Raw genomic sequence first — 13,730 nt, 5'->3', positions numbered from 1 at the left:
ATTCTCCTAGAGAGCCTGCAAAGTTTGGACCATTAAGGCTGATAAAATCCATCGAGACCTCAGCATAAGAGATGCAATACAAATTAAAATATTACCACTCTCCACATCCTGTAGAAATCCTTCATTTCCTCCAATGCTTGCTGCTCTCACAATGTGTCAGGCTATTACTTTTGTCTTCACAACTCATTTTTTATGCAAATGGCTTTCAGAGCACCACAAACAGAAGATTATTGCAATTTTCAACAGAGAAGGCAAATGTTGTCCTTCTAATTAACACAAAGCTTCACGGTTCCTCTTTTCCTGACAACGCAGTTCCCCATCTCAATACCCTAAACTCAGAGCCCATTTTCTGACCGCACAGCAGAAGCAGCAGGTAGGAGACAGTTAAGAGAGTGTGCCAGACAAGGCATGTTCAAAAAAAAAAAAAAAAAAAAAGAAGAAAAACAGAATTCCAAGCATTTCTCAGGAAGCAGCAGCTACCTATTTGTGAACCGGTTCTCCCCAAAGCAGCGTGGTGACAATTTCTACCTCAGCTGTGCAGGAGGAGATCAGTTTCCATAGCAATTCCAGCCCCTTTCTGCCCAGATGCAGCACGCTCCATGTTCCTGGGCACAGAAGACAGCTGCTGACCCAGCACTGAAGAGGACAGGCCTAGGAGCCAAAAGTAAGGTGGAGAGGAACAGACACAAACACACGTTCCCTCTTGTGTGGCCAGGTTTAATCCAAAGTAAAAATTCAGGCTTGTGACATGTAGGGAGGAAGGAAAAAATACCAGGCAGAGAAACACTGCTATCTGCCTCGCGTGATAGGCTCTGTGAGTCAGCAAAATAAACAGCTTTGGGAGAATTTTTCATCTCTCCTGATCTGGAGACATTCACGCAATAGAGCACAAGCCACAGGGAGCTGTGCCATACAAAGGCTCTGAGCACCATACAGCATTTGTCCCGTTTTAGCTACCACTGAAGGAGAAAAGGAAGAAGCATAGTTTGGTTTGTTCTCAGAAAAAGAAAAAAAAAAAATCTCATTCTTCAAGAACACACATCAGGAAGTTGCTTGTTTGCAATGCTTTAAAACTCGTGTTTTATAGTAGAGTTCTTTGCCTGTCTTGTAGGGAAGACAGCCCTAGAAAAGCCCCTTTTCTCCTTCACTTGCCAAGACTGCAGTGAGGAAGGCTAGAATGGAAGCACTAACTTTTTTTATGGCCAGCTTTCTTACAGTCATCTTACAGTCATTTCTTACAGTCATCTCATTGAAATGCTTATTCCATGATCTGAAAATGCCTTGCACCACTCCTTATGTCTGTACCATATTCAGCAGCTCAAGCCCCTGTCACAACCACTTTCCCCATGTTTTGGGAGCACAAATCCATAGCACAACGAAAGGAAACCTATTGGGAACACAAAACACATGGAACAAAAGATGCCCACAAATATAGAACTGTTTAGATTTTCATTCAAATAATCTACACCTCCATTTCTAAAAGGATCGGTGCTGCTGCTGGGTTTTTCAGAAGCCAGAACTCCAGCCCAAATTTCTGTGCATGAGGCTGGGGCCAAAGTGTGACAGGGTAGATGAGTAACAGTGACTCAATCATAGCATTACAGCAGCATCTTCCAGAAGAGACAGCTACTTGTGCTCCAAGTTGTTGGGCACAGCACTCTTTCCCTTCTCCCTTCCCCTCCCAGCTTGTACAGACACTAGTTTTGTCTAGTTAGATGAACAGTGTCCCCTGACAGAAGAAAGCTGGCAATACTACAATCACCCTTCCCTCCCTCCCTCCCTATTTAACCAGAGAGAGCTGAGAGGAAGTGATTGCAGGGAAGTGAAGTCTTATTTCCCTGGCTCATGCTGCCACAGGCAATCAGTTTGGAGCTGAGGTTCCATCTTGAAAATGTCAAACAGAATGAAAAAAGACAAAAATCAAAAATGATGAAGTCAGCCCCAACCTTCCCTCCAGGTCCAGCTGCTCCCCTGGGTTATTCTAGCACAGCTGACAGCACAGCTTGAGGAATCTCTGCTTTCCGTGCCAACTGCTGCCATGGGGTCCTCAGCCTCAAGTTTCCCCTCACCCACTCCTGCAATCCAAGAGAAACTGCTGGAGCACCAGTCCTGCCTGCCAGCCTGAAGAAAGCAGCATGTTGAGCATGGCCGACTCCTCTTTTCTCTGCTCTCCAAAGCACTATGCATACAAAACAATGAATTTCCTTCCCAAATTCATGATTTGCTTCCCATGCACCCAAAAAGGAAAATAACCGCTACTGAAATGCAGGTATGTCAAAGGACAGCAGTGGCTTCCACCTGGAAGTGATATTTTCTTTAGCAGGGGGCCCGGACACTCCAGTTTCACCTTTCCAGTTCTGCTGAAATTCTCCAGATGCCATTTTTGTCCCATTTTCCATCAGGAAATAGGGTCTGTTCTTCTATCTCATAGTGCAGATCTGAGGAGTTACCCATGTCAAGACCACGAGGAACAACAGGCCTGCTCCTCCGCTGCCTGTCCCAACAATCAGGGGAAGGGAAGTTCTGAATGGGAAGTTATTCAGAGGAAAATAAAGTTCATGTTGACTTGGAAGCGTTATTCTGCCTCAGCATGAGCAGTGGTGTGCTGAAGTAGCTGTGCCCTGCATGAAGCTAGTCCAGAGGTACAGAAAAGCACCAGATGCTGAGGCTGGAACACTTACAGGGACTTTCTGAAGGTACTTTGTCATACTGCTTGTGGCTGCTCCATCACAAATGTTTCCTAAAGGGAGAACATTCCCCTCAGCTTGAGCACTATTTGAAAAGATTGCTGTTGTCCTTGTCTTTTAAGGAATATTGTGGAAAAAACAGCAAGGTTGCAAGCACCTTTAGCACTACATGCAACTTGAATGCAGTGGCCTGTGCGTACCCCATGTATCAAACACTCATCATTGCACCCAACTGCTCTGGAGAAGAGAGCTTTGGCAAAGTATTTTTCCTTCTCCGTCTATACAGAGGTAGAACTGAAGCCTGAATCTGGCTACCTGCATCTGCCTACACTTATCTGACTCATGAACTAGCAAGAGAATCTGGGTCAGCAATATGCACACCCCCACACACTCGGTGTACCCTCCTTGGGAAAGAAACAAACAGCCTCACCCTGGAAGTGCTTCGAACCAGATCAGATATGTAAATGGGAGAGTGCCGTGTCTAGACTGCCACTTCGGGGACTGCCAAGCGTGCTCCTGAAGGCTGCTGACAACCGTGCTAAGGAACTCGCTGATCCCACCGCGGGATGCACACGCTGAGGGACTAACGTGGCCAGGCACATCAGTGGTTAACAGCCTCAGGATAGCCCTGTACCTGAGCCATTGCTGAAATGGACTTCTTTAAGGCAATAATTATTATATTAATAAGGGAAGTTCCTAGAGAAGAGTTGCAGAAGAGTCATGATTACTCAACAGCAGTGGCAAAAGCACAGATATGCAGCCAGAAGAATAAACTGAAGCCCCTTCGTATTGAAATCTAATAGGAGACATCCACCTCTCTCTGAGGGGTGGTTGTTTGTCCTCCTCCCTCCCCAAAGAAGAGAACTTTTAGCTTAAAACTGACACCAGAGAAGACAGGTGGTAGCAGGAAACTGAGAGGTTCCTACTACCCAATCTTCTGATTTCAGGGACAAACAAGCATAGCAAAGTATTTTTCAAGACTGTCATCTTACTACCTACCTTCTGAGAGGGAAGCAGAAGCATGATAAGTAAAAGGAATACCAAACTCATATCAAAATTAAACAATGTGTATTTAGCCACACAGACACATTTCATAAAAAATAGAGGAGTTTAGCAAGATCTTCTAAAACTTCCTTAGTGGTTTATCAGATTTTACCAGGTAAGCATACAAGCACCAGTGAAAGCCAGGCCTGACCTTACCAATTCAGAAAGTGAAGTATATCATTATGGCTTCTCCTCCCCAGAGCATAAGAGGCTTCCAACAGAGCAATAGCCACACAAGGCAGGAGCGAAACAGGGACCAAAAGCCCTGGAAATACCAGAGGTCTTACACATTTCTCAAGCTGATGGCTTAGACAGTAGCTGCTCACTGCCACCTTTCAAATCAGCAGAATCAGCATCCCTTCATTTCTGTCATCTTCAAAGGGCTGTTAACTACTTAGACTGCGGAGGAACCCTGAACATTCATCAGTCTCTATGACTATGTAATAGCAAGAGGAAGTGGCAGTGGTATCCTTCCTCGTGAAATCCTACCTCTTTCTTCTTGTTAGTGAAAGCCCTTTTCCGTTTCCAGTATGAGGAGAAAAGCTTTAAGGCCAGCCATACATCTCGAGGCAGTTCCTTCCATCCCTGTCAGATACTGTTGGCTTCAGCAAATATTACAAGTTGGCGACCACCAGCTACAGTTATCACTGAGGGCTAAATGCTCCTTCCCTGTGCCTTAAAGGGTGCAGCATCTCTTTTTACATCTTCAAAGGAGAGTGATGCCACGCTCGCTCAGGAGCTGCAGGCAGCAGGACATATTCTACAAAGCCAGCAATGAATTCTGCTGGAAGCAGGAAACTCAGCAGTAGCATGAACTGCATGAGAATACCCTTACATACCAAGAATTCCACTAAATTAAAAAATAGAGCATTGATCTGGTTATTCATTTTATTATTTAACTAAATATTAATCTTTGCACATGAATGCCTCTTCCCTACCACCAGTTTTTCATGCCTCAGCAGAATTTCTAGTCAGCAGCAAAAAGAGATGTAGGTCCTAAGAGCAAATCGATCCATCTGCTACAAAGACTAACTGCACGTGAGAACAGAGCTCTAAGTGGGCTGTCTGTCAAAGCCGCTCTTCTCATTTACTAGCGGGTACCTCCCTTAGTCTGCACATGAGGAAAACGGAGGAGAAAGCCAGCAGTACTCACGCAAGGCATGCCACTCATCCTGGCGGATTGTCTTGGTGATGTTGTAGGTGAGGTTCTTGGGAATGGTCGCTGAGGAGTAGTGGTACTTGATGTACGTGCACCGCTCAATTGCTCCTGGAAAAGGCAAAATGGATAAGAGAGAAAGTGCTGTTAAATGAATGCAACATGTTGTCCCAGCTGTAGACCAGACAGAACTGACAAGCAAAAGCAGAGGCTGATAGCAAAGCAATCCCTACTACCAACCCACTGTGACTGTAAATGCTACTTGTGGCCCATGACAGGCTCAAGCTAGTCGTAGGGGATGCTCGCATGCAAACTTATGATACATCAAAGGCTCAACAGTAGCTGCCAGCATCTGTTTTTACCATCAGACGTAATGTGGCAAGTCACCCCTTCTTTCATTTCCCTTCTCTGAACCATGAGCTAACATCAGGCATACCGGCATTTACCTCAGAGAAACTGGGATTCCCATTTTCACTTATCCTGCCATATGTGTCTGTGTCCCTGCTCCAGGAGATATGCAAAGCAAGCACCTTTAATCTTACCATCAATAATAAAACCACCATGGGAAGAAGTATGGATTTAGAGAACACATTTTCTGACCGCTTGCAGCCCAGAGCCAGAAAACAAGCCAAGCAGATGCGGCAGGCTATGGCACATCTCTTGAAGGCACCCAGACACTTTCATAGCAGGCTCAAACAGAATTTATTGGCACCACTGAGATAATAAGCTTCAAATGGCAACATGAATGGCTGCAATAGGCAATGTTGGTTTTTCCCCTGTAGGATTTCATCTATGTTCCGTGGAAAACAGCACCATGTGCTGCTTCTGTTTGTCTTCTGGTCACATACTCCTATTTTCCTTTTATAGCCACTTTCCTTCCTCTACAATAATCACACCTCCAGGCTGTCATCTCCTGGCATCTCTCTGCACCGTGTCCTTAGAGGAATGGGTCTGGCATAGCCCGATGCTTTCTGCGAATTATAGCCCAGCCAAATTTCACATCTGATCAGAAATCTGTGACAGTGCAACCCTTCCTGCATCGGTGAAAAACAGCAAGGTTTCCTACGTCCTTTTTGCCAGAAGGGTGGCTCCGTTAGACCCTCTCACCAAGCAGTCAGGTTCAGAGCTCATGTAAGCCCTTTTTCCATGAGTATCATGGTATTTTGGATCAGGCCTCCAATAACCAAACAGGCATCCCTAATGTGGTTGGCCACACCATTTGCTATTAGCTGCCACTGGTCAGAGGAGCAACTGCACTGGAAATGCTTTTATGTATTAAAAATACATTAAGACATGCACTCAATAGAACAAATTAAATGAAGCAATGAACCACATAAATAAGGATGAGAGAGTGATATACCAAGAGACATGTAGAGAGCACTTGCTGTCAGCCTGAACTGAAAAGGCAGAGCCATTAGCCTCACCTGCAGCTCCAAGGGGTTAAATGTGCTCTTGTGCCCCTAAAAAGGCAAGTTTCTACTCCTGGTTGTAAGGCATTGCTTGGCACAGGCTTGGCTCATACACGGCGTGAGTAAAAACCCATGCAACAAAATTATTAGTTGCAATCGAGTCAACCAGCATCTTCCAGAGTTAGTGCAACGCAAACATTGGAGGTCCTCTTTGTTTGCTTCTCTGAAGCATTCTTCACATTCTGCCTTTGACAGCAATTAGATTAGACAAAGGCAAATATTATAGGGGAAAAAGGCAAAATATTTACATATGTATCCGCCTGCCCTGACAGCGTGATGGGCTTCTGTGTGAGTCTGCACCATCTGGGCACCAAATGTACGCCCAGAATTAAAGTTTCAAACCAAGAATAGTATTTAGGGAAAAAAGAAAGCTAGTGTGGAAAGAGCTTTAAAAAAAAAAAAAAAAAAAAAAAAAAAAAAAGCCCCAAAACACAACCATGTCTTCATATGGGATTTCCTATTCCCTTTTGTTCGGCTGCTTTCATGGATCAGAAGCATCGGCAAGAAAGTGGAAAAATGCTTATTTGTCAGAAAATAATCTTTGTCTGATAACTGCAGAGAGAAAAGATTTATGCAGATAGACAGGAACACGGAGCCAAGGCTCAAAATAAAAGCACACAGAAGGAAGGAAGACAAGATCCTATTCCAATTGCTATCATTTCCTAAAGTAATCAGCAGAAATACCTCCTCTGACACCAAAGAGGCTAATTTCTAGCAAGGTCCATCGAGCTTCCCATTTTTTATTGCAAATACTTTTAGTAGTAATGCAGAGTACTGATCACTAGCTTATTACCAAAGCCTAAAGCACAAAAAGATTATGGCCCAAATTCAGGTCATTACCTGACCATATACATGATTTTAGACTTCTGCTTACATCCCTATAGCGTTAATGAGATCTAAGCACACATTTAAAGACCATCTAGATCTGAGAGCGTGCTTGCAGTGGCAATGGTTGATGATATCTGGAGCGCAGGCAGATGTGCATGGTAAATTCTGTGCTGTCCTTTCCAACCACACCACGTACTTCTACACAATTCCTACCTCTAGATAAAATTTTGACTATTATCCTATAAATATCTTGACTCCCGAGGACCAGGAGGGAAAGCACTCAGTGCATATGGTGGGAAAAGCAGGCTGCCTCTCACCAGCTTCCCTCCAAAAGGTGAGGGCTGGTCCCTGAGGGCACTGAGCAGGGCTGTCAGAGCACGGAATTGTTCCCTGTGCTCGTCTCACACAGGGAAACCCACCCTCAGGACAGACCCTCAAGGGTGCTGGCCCTGGATTTCCATCCTTCTCCGAAGCGTTAAGCGTGGTTTCACTGCTGGAACAGGTAAGCCTGATGAGTTTTGTTACCAGGCTCAAAATATTTCAGTCTAAACCAAGCTTTTAGGTGCAAGGAGGGGATCAGTGGGTGAAACAGTCGGCTTTGGTACACCAGGGGCCAGCCCACACGCTGTAATGGACCTCTGGGGCTTTAGCCTATGAACTTCCCTGTGTACACCAAGTTCAATACACTCAGGAGAAGACAGTCCGGGCTATTTCAGAGCTATCCTCTACCAGCTTGGATTACTTCAGACTCCAGTAGCGCAGTGACCGCCCAGCATTTAGATGTGAACCAGTTGTCTGCACCTGCTCCCACACCCTGCTGAGTCCCTGCAACTGCACCAGCGTGTATCTTGGAAACACCAAACGGGGCTGTGCATGTAAATACTATTCCCAGTAATTTGAACAGCAAACCAGTGAGTGGGGTTTTCACCCACACAGCGATGATAACAAGTGTCAGGGTTGGCCACAAGAAACACGAAGCAACCAAGAAGCTGCCCCACTGATGTATGTTCCAGCTTGCTCTGATTAAAGGGAAATGTTTGCTGGAAATCCTAAAGAACTGTGGCTGACAGCATCACCTGAAAACATTGTGCAGTTCCTTTCTAGCCTGTTTCAGAACTACCCTAATATTTTGACGTGAGCTCAGCTGCTGGCGAAGCTCTGCTCCCCTGCACTGCTGGAGCTTCCCCTGCTCAGGCCCCACACTGAGCAGAAATGCAGGGTGGCAGCAATGTTCTCCCACTCTGAGCAAAACAGGGTCGGGATCAACCAAAAAGGGAGGTTATATTGCTGGTATCCATACTCGATTTGGCTGGTGGGTAAGCAAGTTTTCTTCCAGAACATTTTTCATCACGATTGCCACCTCCTTTAAGAATATTTCAGGCTTCTTCAAAAAAACAAATGGGGATGAAACAAAATCAAAATGCCACCAGGATATTGGCGACATCAATCCTCAAATTTTATCTCAGCAGTGCCCGGAGGAATTTGCCCTGTGAGGTCAGCTTGACTTTTGCAGAGATGGCTGTCAAGTTTCGGGATTTTATAACATCGCTGCGACCATATAGTTGAGCATAATACAGCCTGGCTCACCTGGGAGCTGGCAACAGAAAGTCACCCTTTGCCACTTCCATGCAAGGCCACCTAATCTGCAGGAGCAGTTAGGTAAGAGTGTCATTAACATCGCTTCAGATCCAGCCTGAGATGGCACATCAAAGCTACGTGCATGGGTTATCTGACTGTGCTCCCCTCCTGCAAGTCAGGACTCCAACATTTCCCACATTTCCCCCAGCTTTCAGGGCTGCAGGTTGTGGAAGCACCCTTCAGGTTCAGGTACGGATCAGCCTGATGCCCACCACCGAGTTACCCTTGGGCTACACATTGCAATTTCTCTCCTTGCAGCCTCTGTTGGGTGACAGCGGCCAGGAGCCACAGGGAGCCAGCAGCTCCTTGCCCCTGGATGAGCCACGCCTGGCGCGCCGTGCCAAACCCCATCACAAGCCAGCAGCGACACGGTGAGCACCTTGGTTTCTGCGTTCAGGTCTCTGCCTGTCGCAGGTGGTACCCGTTCCTCTCCAGCAGTACTCACGTTGATTTCTAAGAAGTGCTGGGCTGCTTCTGCCAAGGCTTTCGATATCACGAGCTCCCCTGAAAAGACTGACGTGGATGTTCTGAGCCTTTGCTGCCTCCGGGCAGCTTCTCCTTCTGTTTTGTAGATACCTCTGCACGAACTGTTCGTAGCAAGCAATTTATTCCACAAAATTCGCCCTTTGTGCTGGATCTAATTTTTACAAATCTGTTTGAGAATTACTACACAAACATTTCCTAGTAAAAGGAATCTTAGCCTCTGGCTTGCAAGCTGCATTCACTACATATATTTGCTATTCATTATGAGAAACTGCCTTCTGTATGAGAAATTGCCTTAATCCCATGTTTTGGTTACCGCTCCCTCACGGAGTGGCTCTAACTATACCCAGCAAATGGAGGCTGCAGTTTGGCCATTTAGCCCCGAATTGTTTCCCATTGTAGTCAGAATATCTGTAGGTCTTCAACAGAAAACGTTCACAGTTTCTCAGCCTAACGTTCCAGTATGGTTTTGACAGGGCTGTAAGCACAGAGCTGGGACCAGCTTACACAAAGCAATGGCATGAGGCACATACACCTGTTCAGGCTCACTCTCAAGTCTTGTCTGTCAGAAATTTTCATTTTTAAATTCTGCTAGCACCTTATCAAACCTTCAAAGGGGCTCTGGCTATTCAGGCTGGTGCAGTCTAAGAGCTGCTTGCCCTGAGCTGCACGTCCTGCCCTCGCGCTCTGAAATCATTCTGGATGAATCACCAGCACTCACCTGCAGGCAGCGTGGGCACGGTTGTGGCAATTCCAGCATGCATTAACTGGTCACACTGAAGCCTGGAGGAAGGTGGGAGGAGAAATAAGCTCTACCTTGACCAGCTGCTCTGAGAGAATTGCAGCCAGATACGCTGACTAGTTAATGAACTCACGATGAGTAACTCCATCCTTAATGAAGGCAGAGACTTCATTAGAAGGTATTCCAACACTTAGCAGGATTATTTCATTACCTCCGGAATAATGCTACCCTTGAAAATACCGGTTACTTTTTTTTTGCCCGTCTATAAATGTGAATGTTTCCATACTTTTGGCATTAATCTGCATGAATTACAGATTTCCATACGTTGGAAGGGTCCCCTAGACGTCAACCGGCCCAAATGCCTGCTCAAAGAAGGAACAATTTCCAAGTCAAAATCCAATTCAGACTAGCTCAGGTTGCTCCAGGCCTCGTCCAGTCAGGTTTTAAATACCTCTAGGAATGGAGATGCACAACCTTGTTGAGCAAGCCACTCCAACCACTGACCAGCTTCATTATGAGCTTTCTCCCCTCATAATACCTAATCAAGCTTTCCCTTGGTGCCACATGAATATCTTGAATACCAGAATACCTAAGGGTACAACTCTAAAAATGTTGGCAGAATATGCAAATAACAGCACCTTAATCAACATGGCTGATGAATATTCATTAACTCCTATGCATAAATAGAAGGCAATGTTCTAATTAATGGAGCTCAAGATAGATTTGCAGCTGCAGCATGGGCCAAATTTTGAGAACAGGAGATCGTGTTTGTTCCGGGCTGGCTCTGGCATTACCCTGAACCTCCTGAACCTCAGCTCAGCTTGCTCTGCCAGCAGGACTTGCTGCTACTTTTACAGCTTTGGGTACTTTTGGTACTGACTGTTGCTTGCTCTGGGCTGCAAAGACATGGGGCTGATGCTCCCCTTCGTTTGAGATCTGGTTTGTTTTTAAGATTGAGTGGCTGGCCCCTAGCTGGTATCTCTACACTAGCAGCTTCCACTCACCGTTTACAGGTTCACGGAAGAGTCAAGGGAATGATCCAACAGAGCCCTCTTCCCAATTCACAGGTCCAAGGGTTACATCTTGGGGGGGAAGATGAATGTTTCTCTAGCAAAACTTGGCATTTATCAGGAGCACACTTTTGCAAATGACTTCCTAGATCATCTCTAATCACCAGGCTTTGCTTCGTAGCACAGTGTGCTGTAAGGCCATGCCAATTGGCTCACAGCTAAATTGGAAGATGAGCTAACGGGAATTCAGCTAATGGGAGAAGAGCAGAGGCAGTCTGAAGTAACAACCTTCCCACCCCAAAAATACACAAGATCATAAGCACCAACTGTTTCAGTTACAAATCCACCTCCATTGTACCATGCTAGTTGCAAATTTAGAGACGTTTGCAAATTTAGCAACAGCCTGCGCTGTGTCTACAGTCAGAACCCTCCTGGTAAGGACTGCCAAAGGAAATGCAGCCCTAAGTGACCGCGGCTCTAGAAAAGCATCTAGAAAAGGAGGCCTCACCTACCTGGATGGCTGATCTGCAGCTCCCTCCCTCCTAACGCAGGGGGAGAAGTGCTGTGGTCATCAACACCAGCCGTGCTTACAAATACTGGCAGGCAAGAGAATTCAGTGCCAGGGGGGTGAGACTGGCACAACCAGGGTAAGAGAGAATAACCTGGAGTGTAAGATCAACTAAAACGTTTTGTCCAGCCATAAAGCTAAACTCACCTGTAACTTATTTCAACATCTTCAAAGAATTCAGAAGTCTTCTATCAGTTGAAAGTATGGGGAGATTTTTTTTTTTATTTCTGAAACATTGACATATTTCTTTTTTATTTTTTTTCCAACTGAAACCATCTGCCATATTAGATTGCTTCACAAGTGGGTCTGCTTCCTTCTAAACTCTTCGCTTAGGATCTAATTTTTCAACATGAAAATTCACCAATTGCACTTACTCTAAATGCACTTAACAAGCAAACTGGGAATTTGCATCTTCCTTGTTGGAAGAAATGCAGACAGCCTGCCAGGCTGCCACTGGCAAAGGGACTCTTCAATTGTCAGATCTTGATGTTATTAAATCTGCTTTTACATCTAAATGTCTTCACTGACCACCTGAAAACACGACAGACACAGAATTGCAGTGAAACACACTCAGAAGCTTAGAGCATCCTCCATTTCACCTGAAAGGAAAGCTCGCTTGCATTCACTAAGTTGTCAGCCACTTGAAAGCGTAAGATTTCATAAGATAAATAATATTCTGTCCCTGAAATGGCACATACCCAGCAAATACATTACAAGAATGTGGCTTAAAGATTTTCATTAGGAAGGTGATCGAAGGTTTCTTCAGAGTGACAAACAGAACCTTCCTGCTCTTTTTCCTCCCCTTTTTTTTTTTCTTTTACTGCTCATCTCACTTGATTTCCAAGCAAAGGTCATCTCAGAACCTCGAGCTTAGTATAAACCTTGTTAGACAATGCTCTGCTGGTAAAATTGTCTTGTAAAAAAAAGAGTGAAAATGTAGCAGGGAGTGGTTGAAAGGGTCCAACACTCTGTATTATACACTACCCACACAGAAACAGGGTGGTAAATGACAGCATGCTATTTCTATTCAGATGATCTTGGACAAAAAGCTGCCAGCTCGCTTGCAGCAGTTACCCATTAGATCTCTACAGATAGGGAGAAAGCAATCACATTCAGAGTGCATGCGGAATGAAGGCAAGGCACGAAGCCTGTGGATTTCCAGAGATATACAATTGCTTTGTCACTTGTGGGCTATTTATGGCAGTCCCACTCCACACAAGGACTTCCACAGATTTCAGACCGCAACGCCTGCATTGATTTTCAACTTGTGTCTCTACGTGTAAATACCTGGATTTCCTTTTCAGCCAGTCTGAGTACAGACAGAGGTGCAGACGTGTGTGCATGCACTGAGCAGCCAGCAAGATTTTCAGAGCAGAAAAAAAAAGAAAGTGCCTGAACAGCTTCTTGCAGGCCTGTTCCCCACATACTCCACGGGTATCCCGGCAAATGGCAGCTTGCTCAGAGTGCCCAGCTGGCAGAAAATGAATATTCCACCCAGGATAAGGCTCCAAGTAGGAGACCAAAGGCTGAATTTGCATTGGAAAATGATGAGCTCACACTTTCTCTCCGGGGACCGAGGAAAGGGGGCTGGCAAGGAAGCCGGAGCAAAAGGATGGTTACAAAACATTTTTATTTCAGCTATTAATAACAGTCTCCAAGCCACAGGGCAATTGAGAGGAAGAAGACATCTCCTTCCTTCTATTAATCTTTTTGTCCACCTATTTGCATTGGGCTGGCCACAGGGGAGAGGCAGGCAGAGCACAAATGAGAAGTTAAGGAGGTTAAAAGGGCTGAAAAATATTTGCTCCTACTTGTTTGGAGGCAGAAATTAAATGATCAATAAAAAGTCACTGAGACAGCAATTACCAGTAAAAACTCACTGATGACCCAATAGCTCACGGAATAAAGCATCATCTCAGCACTGCTGTCAAGCCAAAGAACAAGCACAGCAAGCACTGTGCCATCGACAGGCTTCTTCTGGAAAAATCAAGTGGAAAGCCATCACTAGATTATGAAACTCACCCCACAAGTGCATTTATCAGCAGCAATAATTACCATCAACTTCAACAGCAGTGATGATTGCATGTCTCACACCTCTACATGAT

At 45.3% G+C, this 13,730-nt stretch overlaps 1 protein-coding gene across 2 annotated transcripts in view; it reads right to left on the bottom strand.

Moving 5' to 3' along the window:
• Positions 1-13,730, bottom strand: part of TMEM178B (transmembrane protein 178B) — a 194,892-nt gene that overhangs the window by 132,871 nt on the left and 48,291 nt on the right. For both annotated transcript variants that reach the window (XM_032208084.1, XM_032208085.1), the window contains one exon: positions 4,885-4,998. In XM_032208084.1, coding sequence (XP_032063975.1) covers positions 4,885-4,998 — 114 coding nt within the window. The remainder of the gene's footprint in view (positions 1-4,884; positions 4,999-13,730) is intronic.

This window comes from Aythya fuligula, chromosome 1, assembly GCF_009819795.1.
Source record: "Aythya fuligula isolate bAytFul2 chromosome 1, bAytFul2.pri, whole genome shotgun sequence".
NCBI lineage: Eukaryota > Metazoa > Chordata > Aves > Anseriformes > Anatidae > Aythya > Aythya fuligula.
Note: the sequence above shows the minus strand (reverse complement) of the source record. Positions and strands in the feature narration are given on the sequence as shown.